This window comes from Ilyonectria robusta (genome assembly GCF_021365365.1).
Source record: "Ilyonectria robusta strain PMI_751 chromosome Unknown BGZ61scaffold_2, whole genome shotgun sequence".
NCBI lineage: Eukaryota > Fungi > Ascomycota > Sordariomycetes > Hypocreales > Nectriaceae > Ilyonectria > Ilyonectria robusta.
The window spans coordinates 2082197-2094768 of NW_025764436.1; the positions used below are offsets into that span (position 1 = coordinate 2082197).

Below are 12572 nucleotides of genomic sequence, written 5' to 3' on the forward strand. Positions count from 1 at the left end.
TAGCAAGCTGGACGTGGGCGAGGCTTTTCATCGTCTTGAACATTGGCTCTCTCATTCAGATTCAGATTCCAGCTAAGTTGTCCCGAAACGCCATCCATGTATCCCATCCGTTCGCGCGACGGTGCAATTAATCCTCATCAGCCTCCCGGCTCTTCCATTTGGGCTTGACACAGCCGAGGGAGCCCCATGTCCCGTATCCTGTTCCCGTGTTCCTGGTTCCAACGCCGCTGTTTCAACTTCAAGCATCCATCATTCCACCACCAAGCCCTCCAGCACGCGCATCGCCTTGCTGCCCTCGCTCTCAAACCGGCTGACCATGGCCTCGCACTCCTGCTTCAGCTTCTTCTCCGCCTCGCCGGCGTTGTGGAGAATCCACTCTTCCACCGTCATCCGCTTCTCGGGCGACGTGAGAGTCTTGCCCTGCTTAAGGAACTGCTCGGCGCTGTTCTCCTTGTTGCCGTTGGGGCGCGGAGACATGAGGACGGCCTCGACATCGAGTTCTGTCCAGGCAGTCGTGCTTCGGAGTCCTGCAATCATGTTGCGCTTTGACGGCGAGCCGCGCGTAGGCGTTGCCACGACAGGCGCCAGCGCAACTCGCTTGACGCTGGCAGCAGGCTTCGACGATGGGGGCTGATTCTCGGCGTCGGAGGACTGGGGCGACTGGGACGGAGAGATGGCCGCTTGTCGGGCTGATGGCGCGGGCGAGATGACCCTGCCTGGTGTTGAAGGAGGGTTTGCCAAATGCCTAGCGCTGGGAGGTGGTGATGTAGCCACGTCGTGCACCATCGGGGACGACTGTGGCTCCTCGAAAGACACCACTGGAGGCTTGGTGTTCTTAACACGCTCGGCTGCGTACTCGTCGACGTCATCTTTGACTGCCTTTGTGTCCTCCATCGACTGACGAGCCTCTGTTGACTTCTTAGAAGGTCGACCACGACCACGCTTGGGAGGAGCTTCGTCAACCTGGCTGTTCTCTCCTTCAATTGATGCTCGAGAAGCCAAAGATGCCTTGGATGGGCGCCCGCGTCCGCGCTTAGCAGCCGTTTGAGCAACAGGCTCGGCAGGAGGGTCGACGGAGGAGTCAACCGCAGGCTCAACGAGGTCGACGGCGCCCGTAGACTCCCGGGAGGCAAGAGACGCCTTGGATGGTCGTCCACGCCCTCGCCTTCCAGTACTCAGCCGCGCCGCCGCCGCCGAGTTCTTAACAACAACGGTGCCGGTGCTGACCAGGCTGTCCTCGTGGAGCTGTTCGTCGAGTTCAGGCTCGGGTTCAGGGGCCACGATTTCCTCCTCCACTTCTTCCTCCACGGGTTCTGGAGTGGCCTTAGCTTTCTTAGCCTTGGTCTGTTTTGAGGCCTTGCGAGTACCGGCCTTCCGCCCCTTCTTGGGAACGTGTAGTTCCTGGGGTTCCTCGGGTTCTTGCGGCTCCTCAAGTTCTTGTGGTTCCTCGGGCTCCTCGATCACATGAGGCTCTTCAAACCCCATCTCAGCCTCGAGTGCCTTGAGCTCATCCTCAACCTCATCGTCATCAAGCTCAGCGGGTGCAGGTTTGAACATGGCGTAATCCTTCGACTCCTGGACAGACTCGATCTGGGTGTCTGAAGTTCGGCTTCCTTTGCTCCTCTTCATTCGCTCAGAGTCAGAGTCAAGAGTAACCTCGTCATCCTCGCTTAGCTGTCTTTCAAGGTCGGCCTCTAGCTGACGTTCGATCTCGTCGTCGTCGGGGAAGGCTCCGGGGACGGATGCCATAGACGCTGCAGAGGCGGCTGACGCAGCCGATGCAGTCGATGCTTGACGAGCCCTGCCCGTTGACGCTTGGCCCTTCTTACGCCCAGCCGTCTTCTTGGGAGCTGGCGCATCCGTCATATCACTGTCGTCAATGGGCTCAAGAACCGAGTGGTTTACTGTAGGGCTGCTCGGATTCGAAGTCGCTCGCTTCTTCGAAGCCGGCGCTTCGGCGGTGATCAGAGCTGAGTCTTCCATGGCTGTGCTCGCTCGCTTCTTTCCACGAGTGGGCTTTGGTGGCGGAGGAGCCTCATCCTCAATGGCGTCCTCCACCTCCTCAACGGGCTCCTCCTTCTTGGCCTTGGTTTTCCTTCCCTTGCCAGTGGCGGTCTTCCGCGCCTTCGTCTTCTTACCACCTTGCGTAGAGGCGGTAGTCATCACGCTGTCCTCTGGAGCCATTGACTCGTTGATTGACGGAGCTTCTGATGTGGTTGTAGCGACGGATTGGACAGACAGTCGCGATGCCTTAGATGCGCGGCCAGCCTTCGATTTACTGGCTTTCTTTGCGCCCTGTGTTTGCTCGAGCAATGAAAAGAATGGGCAGTCGGGGGATCGGTTGTAATGTTCGTCGCTATGCCATGTTAGCTGTAGGACCTCAGTACAGATATGCCAAACTTACAGTGGCTTGTCGGCAGGCTCCCAACCGTCGAGGGCCAACTGGCAGTAGACGCAAGTAGCCATGTCGTCGGAGTCCGAGGTTGGTGTGTATTTCCAACCAGCATCGACCAGCTGTCAAACGTCAACGGATGATCTCGAGCATGTGCCGAGAAACTCACCTGTTTAGTCTTGCACTTCCATCCCTTCTTGGAGTCGTGAGGCCACCTCCCAGCGAACGTCGCTTTTCGGGCTTCCTTCATGTAGGGATGGTTGGGGTCCTCTCTCGCATGATCTCCTAGCTCGGCTTCGATGGCAGCCACGATGGCCCAGCCACATTCCGGGGCGTGCTTGAGGTGCTCGAGGAGAGGATCATCGCCAGCCTCCCAGCCATCAAGCCCCTTGTGGCAGAGGAAGCAAGTGACGTTGTCGGGGTTGGTAGGGCTGGGGTTGAAGAAGAAACCGGCGTGGGCAAGCTATTCGAATACGTTAGCGTGGGACAAGAATACGGCGTTGTGAAGCGCATACCCTCGCGGGCGCAATGTTTCGATGAGGCCAGGCCAGGTTCTTGGCCCGTCCATTCGCGCCTGAAGCTCGCTTCTTGACGCTCCTGTGAAACGAGCCCATACGGTTCTCGTATGTGATGAATTCGTCGGTGATGTCTTCGGCAGACATGATGGCGGTGGCTGCACGCGTGCAATGGAGGTGGAATCGAGGAGATGCGTTCAGTCGCGGGTCGCGACGGCGAGCTGGCTAGCAGACGCGAGACACGGCGGCAGTTGGAGTAGATCAAGAGGAAGTCGCAATCATTTCAGTCGTAAATAATCGTTCGCGAGCGTCTTCGCGCGTCTGTCGAGCGCCTAGGGAGTCGGTATAGAGGGCGTTGGTTGTTGAAGGAGAACCGGCCATGGAAACGGTCGTGAAGTCGAGACACTGACTGACGGGCATCCGTGTGCGTGTGGGTCGGGGCGCGTTTGTTTACTTTCGGGGGAAGTGGGGCCGCCTGTGTTTGGTAACTCGGTGAGACGGCTCACCTTGAATATCTCGGTCAATGTCCCTTAATAGACAGGGTAGAGTTGGTTTGGTCATTGACCTTCCTGTGGATTTATTATACTTTTATTATCGTTATGCTTATTCTTAGCAGCTCAATTAAAATCCGCATCTTGTGAATCCAATCTTTACCATGCACCAAAAGGCCCGGTTGGATGGGTGATGATCCCAATTCGGCTCAGTATTCACATTTCACGGCGTCTCATGGCCATTAATTGAGAAACTATCAATTCCCACATCATATAGTTCTCATCAGCTTACAACTTTCCTGCACCCTTCAATCCACGTTCGCCGTCGACCAAGACGCACCATCCTTCATGGCCTCGGCCCCCCTCACCGGCAACCACAGCCTCGAAAGCCCCCTTCTCATTGGCGAACTCCATGACTTCGTTGTCGAAACTTCCAGGTTGCAGCCAAATCGAAGGGATTCCCAACTTCTTGGCTTCCTGCAACACCTTGAGCGTCGCACTTGGCGGCGTAATGACAGACAGTGACGTCTGCTTGGGGTTCGGGAGCGCCGTCACGTCCGGCACCGTGGGATGGTCCTCCTCCAGGGCGGATATGGTCGCCGCCCCTGGGTTGATGGGAGTCACAGGTAGGTCATGCACCAAATACCATGTAAACACTGCATACAGAGAGTTGAGCAGGGATTCCGACGCTGGGGTTCATGTGAAGGTGCGAGCGAGGACATACCTCGGTGTCCGAACTTTGCTGGGTTCGAGCTCGCTCCAACGACCGCAAATGCGGAGGAAGCGAAGAACTTCCGAACAGTAGCCTCGGTAGTCATGATTTCTGCGTATTGAGAGACCGTTGTGTTAACTGGAGCTGGTTTGGTTTGGTTAAGGGGATGATGATGCAAGTGCGGTGCACAAACAAGCTTCGGATAACCGAAGTCAGCTGCGGGGTTACGAGCAAGATGCCGTTCCTCCGATCATCCTTACACTTACCACGGTAGAATAAATTGTCAACTGCGGCTCCTTTGTCTTTCGTACTTCGGATTGATAACTTCAGCCAGACTACATCGTATCGCCAACTGAACTGGGCCGATAATGTCTGTATTTGGGTCAGTCCACATTTGTCATGTCTTGCAGGGAGAGACGCTAACAGTTCATCAGGAGAGCCACGTTTTCTGCAGCTGGGTATGCAGCCGCCAGACCAACGTATCCCGCAAGTCTGTTCAAGACCATACTGGGGTATTGTAACTCGGAAACATCCAACGGAACATTGTTAGACTTGGGGTGCGGACACGGAGTCGCTACGAGAGAGTTGGCTCCGCACTTTGGACGGGCAATCGCAATTGACCCAAGCGCGGGCATGATTGCGCAAGCCGCGCAAACAACCAAAGATCCTAAGATTTCCTTCCGCCAAGGAAATTCGGAGGACCTCTCTTTCATTCCTGACAAGTCATTGGACCTGGCTGTCGCAGCCCAATCTGCGCACTGGTTTGATTACGCCAAGGTCTGGCCGGAGTTGTCTAGGGTAGTCAAACCAGGAGGCGCCATTGCCTTCTGGGGATACAAGGACAACATAATCATCGGGCACTCTCGAGCCAACAAGATATTCGACAGGTTCTGCTACGGCGATGGGGAGGTGGTGAAGGGAGTAGAAGGGATGAACCAGTATTGGGAGCGGCCAGGAAGAGACATCCTCCGCGACTTGTTGCGCGTGGTGAAGCCCCCAGAGTCGGACTGGCAAGACGTGAAGAGAATCATGTACGATGTTGACAAGGACACGTTCGATGTCGCTGGACCACAGACGGCTTGGATGAGGAAGAATCTCAATCTTGGCCAATTCGAGGCTTATGCGCGAACCTTTAGTTCGTACCAGGGCTGGATGGATGCGCATCCGGAAAAGAAGAGCTGGGCCCAAGGTGGCGAAGGAGACATTGTGGATCTGATGTTCGATCAAATACTGAAGGTAGAGCCGGAGTGGAGGGCATTGGGCGACCAATGGCGAGATGCAGAGGTCGAGACGGTCTGGGGAACGTATATCCTCATGGCTCGACGGGCTCCCGGAGCGTAAGCTTCTAGACTAGCACGGCATATCCAGCCTCGGAGTGCTGAGATGAGACATGAGCGTCGAGGCGAGTGATTACCGATGGCAATGGATATGAGCCATGAGCCATGAAACATAGGCAAGTTAGCTAGAATAATACAGCTGGCAAAAGTCCCCATGAGTGTCCTTGGTATCTTTGTTTAGCTGACTCGTCTTCTTGCACCCGGTAGTTCAGGAATGAAGTGATTGGGGGTCATTTCGAGATTGAAGCTGACACCTGACTGCCGTGGTAAGCTTATATTTGGGGTCTGGGAACTCTTCAGTCGCCATTGGAGGGTAGGCTTCAGCTGATGTATGAGAGAGTAAGCAGCATATATTATGTCTAAAAACTACGCTCCAGGGGCATGGGAGAATAGGAGGCATCTCGAGCACGCGAGCAAGAATAAATAGGGACGTGAGACTTTCTCATTCAGCCATCTAGTTAGATTAGCATAAAAACACTTGCAAACTTTCAATTCATCATGCGCTTCTCTACGAGCCTGCTGCCAATCTCCTTTGCCGCCTTGATCCCCTCGGTCTCGGCTGGCTTCCACCTGTTCCTCCGCTACCAGAACCTCTGCGACGTTGAATGCAATAAGAAAAGGTTGGTCGTGGTACGACGCCTGAATATTTCCGATCTCGCTAAGTAGTGAAAAGTGGAGTGTGCTGGCCTAAACACTTTGTGGAATGGCGAGTCGGTGCGGTGCCCTCCTCGCAGTACGGCTGCGATGCTTTCAGGGATGACCGCAACTTCCCGCATGTACTGCCGCAGTTCGGACAGGGGTTTAGCTGGAGCGGGTACAACCACCCCGGCGTATGCGGGACCGCTTCGGTTGACTTCTGGGTCACCAACAACGGCGAGAACCTCGAGGTGTGGATTCACGGGGCAGATCCGGGACAAAAGGTGGCGACGTGCTACAAGCAGCATGGCGATAGGATCGACTGCGGACGTGATTCTTGTTACACTACGCAAGTGAATGATGTCTGGGTGTGCGCAGAAACCGACTTGTGTGGGTAGAGGTGGCTTCGAGATGTGGACACGGATGTTCACTGGAACAATGTTTCCTCTCGTCTAGATGATGGTGATTTCGGAGCCTAGGGGTTCTTTGGTATGATATAAGGATTACGTATGCATCATTTACTTGTAATTATTCAATGTGTTGCTTCCTGGGCATGATTGTAGTAAAGTCGGTGAGGCGAGAGAGGCAAGGAGAGGCAAGGAGAGGCAAGGAGAGGCAAGGCGAGCAACGATAGGCTTGGTGGGGCGGGGTGAGATGCCTACGGCACAACAACACACCAACACCACAGCGATGCGGTTTATGAATGGCAGCCCAGGCCCCTCACCGACAGAATTGTGCACGCCGCGAGCGAGCTACTGCATGGATATCTCGGATAGCTCAGCCCCTTGGTCAACCAGGCTTGTGGCATTGAACCATTGCCAATAGTCGCACTGCGTCGATTGGCCGGTGCGCCGCTTGCTGGAGACGCTGACACGGTTGCCCCGTCAGTTTCAGGGAAAAAAGGCCACCAGCGGAGGCCAGAGCGTGAAGGACATGCACAAGGAGCGACCATCGGCTGCGTTTCTCGCTTCTCCATCTTTCCAACCTCAACACCACTTTTTGTCGCTCTGCAAACATCATCGTCACATCGTCACGCCTCATCCGTCCCGTTCTTCGCCCGTCTGCCGCTGCTTGACGTCAACTCTGCGTGTGCGTGTCCTCAGCTGATCCACGTTCCCCGATTCAAACCCAAAATGGTGAGTTGCCCCGGCACCGGTGTAAACAAACCGCCCCGCGAGCGCATTTTAGTCCATCTGATTCGACGGCCGCCCACCAGCCAGAATGCTGGTTTTGGGTGCAGCATCCTTTGCGCCGCGAAAACCATTCTTTTCTGCGCTGCCATCTCTGCATCCCATCCCATCCCATCCCATCCCCTCCCATCTTCACCACCGCATCATCAGAACCGCTCCTCTTTTGCGCTCGCGAGGCTTTGACCGCTCTATTTGCAACCATGGCTCCTAACCACATTGACGCCCAGGCTTCGACCAACTACAAGGAGGCTTTCGCCCTGTTCGACAAGCGTGGCAATGGCCGTGTCGCCCTCGAAAGCCTCGGTGACCTGCTCCGCGCCTGCGGCCAGAACCCCACCCTCACCGAGATCCAGGACCTCGAGAAGAATGTCGGAGGTGACTGTGAGTAGCCCCCCGCGATCCCCGAGCTTTGTTTGGATGGAGTGCAGCTGCTGAACTGGCCGTCGCACAGTCGATTTCGAGACCTTCCAGCGCATCCTGAACCGCCCCGGCGGCTTCCGCGATGCCGGCGAGCCCGAGGAATACTGCCGAGGCTTCCAAGTGTTCGACAAGGACATGACGGGTTTCATCGGCGTCGGCCAGATCAAGTACATCTTGACCAACCTGGGCGAGAAGATGACCGAGGAGGAGGTGGACGAGCTCCTCAAGGCCGTGGACACCAGCTCCGGCCAGGTCAACTACACTGGTTCGTACCCCGACATCGATGCGACGGGAGAATTGCGCATGCTGACTTTGTTTCCAGACCTCGTGCGAACCATCCTCGCCAACTAAGCGGCACGGGTTTCTGGCAGACCCTGGGTTATGCATCTACGTGGACGGAACGGCGTTGCTTGCGAGTTTGATTAGGGACATTGGTTGGCTAAACTGGTATGGAGAATTGTTTGCGCCGCATTCGTCGGGCACTGTGCATGGATTTCTGGTAGATATTTTGGGAGGCGACCAGGAGTCAGAGAATTGATTGTCTGTTGTGCCTCTTGACTCTTGTGTGTGGTATTTGTTGGGTGGCCATTGTTTGTTGATCCGGGCGTATCCGGCTTTAAATGGCGGGGTCAGTGAGTGGCGGCAGCATGGACGCGAGACAATCTGTTAAGAACAATGGGAGCGCCATCGCTTGCGCTTGAGCTTGTGTAAATTCATGACCTGTGTTATTGTCTGCTAGTGTGAGGTCGTGCGGCGCATGTATGAGATGAGTAATTCTGCTGCTCAGTCCTGAGGCGCTGGCCGCTCGCATTGTTCGTCATAGTACCTGAGGCATCATGGCATCTGTCCGCTCCACCAACGACCACCGGACCTTCCGTAGCTGCCCCGCGTTTCAATCTAGCGGCGCCAGCAGGAGCTCAGCTTGCTCGTCGCCCCATCCTCTTGCATCGTCAACCACGCCTTGTGACGCCCTGAGGCCTAGAAACCAGACCTGCCTGATTCATCATCCGTCAAAGTCGAGCTGTCCCTGTTGGAACCCCTCTTTTCTTTGTCTGTACCCCTCCAGCCCGCTTGCCGTTTGCTCAATCAGACTGCGTCAGCCCAATCGGCTCTCGGATCAAGCTGGCTAGACGACCTGCACTTAAGCCCCTCCTCCTCTTCCTCTCCCTCCTCGTCCTCCTTTTCGCCGCCACTCTGGCTTCCTCACGAGCTTTCTCCCGCCTCGGCTCCCTCGTCAATCACTTCCGATTCCAGGCAGCACGACCCACGATCCCACGACGCCCGTTGATGACCAGCACCATGGTCGTCCCCGACAAGTATCGTAACCCTCCCCAGGCGCCGCCGCTGTTCACCGCCACCCCCGAATCGATTGCCGCCGAAACCAAGAAGCTCTGCGACACCACCAAGGTTGTCTTGGACTCCGTGGCCGCCAATGTCTCCTTAGACAAGGCCAACTATGCCAACGTCCTTGAGCCCATCCTCTTGGACGAGAATCTGGCCGCGACTCAGCGACGGATCCTGACCTTCTACCACCACGTCTCCACCGACAAGGCGTTGCGAGATGCCTCCACCGAGTCCGAGAAGGTCTTCAACGACTTTGGCATTGAGTGCAACATGCGAGAGGACATCTTCAAGGTCGTCGATGCCGTCTTTGCCAACCGAGCTTCGGAAGACCTAGACAAGGAGCGCATGCACGTGCTGGAGAAGGAACGTCAGAAGTACATCCGCAACGGTCTCCGCTTGCCGGCTGGACCTCAGCGAGATCGTTTCAAGGAGATCCAGAAGCGCCTCAGCGAGCTGGAGATCCAGTGCCAGACCAACCTCAACGAGGAGAAGGGTGCTATCTGGTTCACACCTGAGGAGCTCAAGGGCGTTCCTTCCGACGACATCGACATCGAAACCTTGGAGAAGGGAACCGGAGAGAACGAGGGCAAGGTGAAGCTCTCGTTCAAATACAACCACTTCTTCCCCCTCATCAAGCACTGCGTCAACGCAGACACCAGACGCCAGTACACCGTTGCTGAATCTAACAAGGTAAGCACGATCAATTGGTTTGGAGTTTGAAGGCATGCTTACACTGTATCTAGGCGAACATCAACGTGCCTCTTTTCCAGGAAATCATCACTCTCCGTGATGAGGCCGCTCGACTTCTCGGATATGCCAACCACGCCAGCCTCCGGATCGAGGAGAAGATGGCCAAGGACCCTGCCTCCGTGAGCGAGTTTTTGGGCGACCTTCGCACTCGACTTGCTGCTGGCGGAAAGACCGAGATTCAGGCCCTTTTGGACTACAAGAAGAATGATTACAAGGAGCGTGGCGTTGACTTTGACGGCGAATTCTACATGTGGGACTCGTCCTTCTACTCGAGAATCCAGAAAGAAAAGGAGTACAGTGTTGACGAGACGGCCATCTCCCAGTACTTCCCTGTCGAGTCAACCTTTGCTGGCATGCTCAAGATTTTCGAGGAAATCTTTGGCTTCGTCTTTGTGGAGCTGAAGGAAGAGGAGCGAGCCCGGCTCAGCCCGACTGGAAAGGCCGAGGACATCGTTTGGCATGAGGATGTCCTGGTCTACAGCGTCTGGGACGACGAGGCCTCGGGCGCTGGGTTCTGCGGCTACCTCTACCTTGATCTCCACCCCCGCGACAACAAGTACGGCCACAACGCCAACTTCAACCTCGAGCCTGGATATATTACCGCGGACGGCAAGAAGCACTACCCGGCCACGGCTCTAGTTTGCAACTTCAGCAAGCCTTCCGCGAAGAAACCCTCCCTCCTCAAGCACAACGAAGTGGTTACCCTGTTCCACGAGCTGGGCCATGGAATTCACGACTTGGCTGGACGCACTCGTTACAGCTACTTCCACGGTACTTCCACGGTGCTCGACTTTGTTGAGGCTCCTTCGCAGATGCTGGAGAACTGGTGCTGGACCCCCAGTGTTCTCAAGTCTTTGTCTAAGCACTGGGAGACCAGCGAGCCGATTCCCGATGACCTCATCGAGAGGCTGATTTCGACAAAGCACCTGAACTCGGCTATCGGTGCGCTCGGACAGATTGTCATCGGAACCTTTGACATGACCGTCCACACTCCCGAGACCCATGAGGCTGTCAAGAACTTGAACGCTGGCCGACTTTGGAACACACTGCGACATGATATTTCTGGAATCAAAGGCCCAGAGGACCTTGGAGAAGGCTTGTAAGTATTCACCGGGCGAGTTTCATGGTTATTTCGACGCTGACATGAAACAGGGAATGGGGCAACCGCCACGCCGGAATCGGCCACTTCATCGGAGGGTATGATGCTGGCTACTATGGCTACCTCTACTCTGAGGTATTCTCTCTCGACATGTTCCACTCGTTCTTCGTGAAGAATCCCATGGACGGAAAGGAGGGCAGGAGATATCGCCACACAGTTTTGGAGAGAGGAGGCAGTATCGATGAGATGGAGTTCTTGAAGGAGTTCCTGGGCAGAGCACCAAGCACCGAGTCCTTTTACAAGGAACTTGGGCTCACTTCGAAGGCGTAAGGCGCTGGAGGTGTCGACAGCTAGAACCCACAAGTCGCGGTTAGAACGTGCATGTTAATGATGGTCGAGGTCCGCGAAGGATCCATGAAATTGTGTCTCCAACCGAATGGAGATTGTGTCACACAGGATCGGCCTAAATGCCTGCTGAATTAACGATTTGCTGATACCTGTAAACCCGGCCCCCAAGATCTCGTGTTCCCTTGTAGTGACACTGTGTGATGATAATGTAACCGAGCGAGATCAGATCAGGTTAACAGTACTGAAGAGAAGTCAGGGAGACGAGGGTGGGAAAAGGAAGTTGCTACAAGTGAGCCACAAGGGAGCCACAGTGAGCCTCAAAATGGATCGAAGGGTGCCGAGGTAGTCGAGCGTCATGACAAGTAAGTCAAAGGCACATACCTTGGAGAAAGTAAACGGATTTCCAGGCTGGAGCGAGTACATGACGTAGAAAACCCCGGCACGTCATGGGAACGGCTGGAGAACACTGAATCACTGTTGACAGCCAGCGGCCGGAAATTTCTCCTGACAGCTGGCACGCAGTCCGCCAACGACCGCCAACCAGCAAACCAACAAAGGAACGAAGCCTTATCATTCCTAATATCTGCTCCCGACCTTAACAAACACTCTCGAGCCGACTGGTCTATAGGGGATGGGGTTCGCCCTAGGATTTCGGACCTTAAGCCCGGCAGGGGGTCAAAGGGCCCTCAGTTCGACGCCGCCAGGATGACGCTCGCCTCTCTTTTTGTTCTTTTTATTGCGAGTATCGTTCGATAGAGGCTTGGCCCTGGAAAGTGACTGGCATCTTTTGGGCATTTTTGAGCTTCTTTTGCGCGGTGCAGTGGAGGATTTGTGTGCATGAGTTGCTGAGCGGTTGGTGAGGTTCATGATGTTGACGATGGAGGCTTGGTGTGGTGTTGTGGCGCACCGGCGCACCGCCTCACCTCAGTCCGTTGCTGCACAAAGGTGTTGCGTTGCAGGTGACCATTACATCCCTGGCGCGGCACGGGCTTTGAACAGGGCTGCGTGATTCATCGTTACAATGACTTCGTAGTTGCCGGGTACGGCACATGGCATCGGTAACGCGAGTCAGCAGTGTTCAGGGGCGAACACTTGCAGCCATGGGGGTGCGTCAGGCGACGAACTGCATTGGATGTTGGGGGTCTTGGATTGTTGAAAGTGTTCTTTCGGGCAGTTTCCGGAAATACTTGCCAGAAATTGGAGTTGATAAAATATTATACTGACGGGGTTTTGGATCTGGTGCCTCGACGTTGAAAGGTTCAGAGACTGAGATGGACTGCCAACTCGGCTCGGTCAAGGAGTTAGGCGAGGACACGATTGTGACAGCCGAGTAGAACG

General features: G+C 55.3%; 6 protein-coding genes across 6 annotated transcripts; 4 read left to right on the plus strand and 2 right to left on the minus strand.

The window, feature by feature from the left end:
- Positions 1–75: 75 nt before the first annotated feature.
- On the minus strand, positions 76–3146 carry BGZ61DRAFT_91053 (uncharacterized protein). The gene is made up of 4 exons (XM_046257210.1): positions 2908–3146; positions 2562–2855; positions 2405–2514; positions 76–2356 (listed from the first exon to the last, which is right to left on the minus strand). Exons 1-4 carry the CDS (start codon positions 3052–3054, stop codon positions 250–252), a joined length of 2658 nt encoding a protein of 885 aa, XP_046110846.1. The 5' UTR covers positions 3055–3146; the 3' UTR covers positions 76–249.
- Positions 3147–3503: 357 nt separating this feature from the next.
- Positions 3504–4566, minus strand: BGZ61DRAFT_441497 (CoA binding domain-containing protein). Its single transcript, XM_046244587.1, has 4 exons — positions 4535–4566; positions 4377–4482; positions 4123–4306; positions 3504–4054 (listed from the first exon to the last, which is right to left on the minus strand). Exons 3-4 carry the CDS (start codon positions 4214–4216, stop codon positions 3687–3689), a joined length of 462 nt encoding a protein of 153 aa, XP_046110847.1. The 5' UTR covers positions 4217–4306; positions 4377–4482; positions 4535–4566; the 3' UTR covers positions 3504–3686.
- Positions 4357–5853, plus strand: BGZ61DRAFT_441499 (S-adenosyl-L-methionine-dependent methyltransferase). The gene is made up of 2 exons (XM_046244588.1): positions 4357–4492; positions 4545–5853. The coding sequence occupies exons 1-2, from the start codon at positions 4479–4481 to the stop codon at positions 5449–5451; spliced, it is 921 nt and encodes a 306-aa protein (XP_046110848.1). The 5' UTR covers positions 4357–4478; the 3' UTR covers positions 5452–5853.
- A 92-nt stretch (positions 5854–5945) lies between these two features.
- Positions 5946–6704, plus strand: BGZ61DRAFT_583901 (uncharacterized protein; the record flags this gene model as incomplete). Its single annotated transcript, XM_046256338.1, has 2 exons — positions 5946–6067; positions 6121–6704. 2 exons carry the CDS (start codon positions 5946–5948, stop codon positions 6479–6481), a joined length of 483 nt encoding a protein of 160 aa, XP_046110849.1. The 3' UTR covers positions 6482–6704.
- A 769-nt stretch (positions 6705–7473) lies between these two features.
- BGZ61DRAFT_489840 (uncharacterized protein) lies at positions 7474–8044 on the plus strand (the record flags this gene model as incomplete). The annotated part of the gene is made up of 3 exons (XM_046250261.1): positions 7474–7654; positions 7725–7958; positions 8016–8044. 3 exons carry the CDS (start codon positions 7474–7476, stop codon positions 8042–8044), a joined length of 444 nt encoding a protein of 147 aa, XP_046110850.1.
- A 948-nt stretch (positions 8045–8992) lies between these two features.
- BGZ61DRAFT_527057 (uncharacterized protein) lies at positions 8993–11216 on the plus strand (the record flags this gene model as incomplete). The annotated part of the gene is made up of 3 exons (XM_046253054.1): positions 8993–9727; positions 9781–10886; positions 10940–11216. The coding sequence occupies 3 exons, from the start codon at positions 8993–8995 to the stop codon at positions 11214–11216; spliced, it is 2118 nt and encodes a 705-aa protein (XP_046110851.1).
- Positions 11217–12572: the final 1356 nt, after the last annotated feature.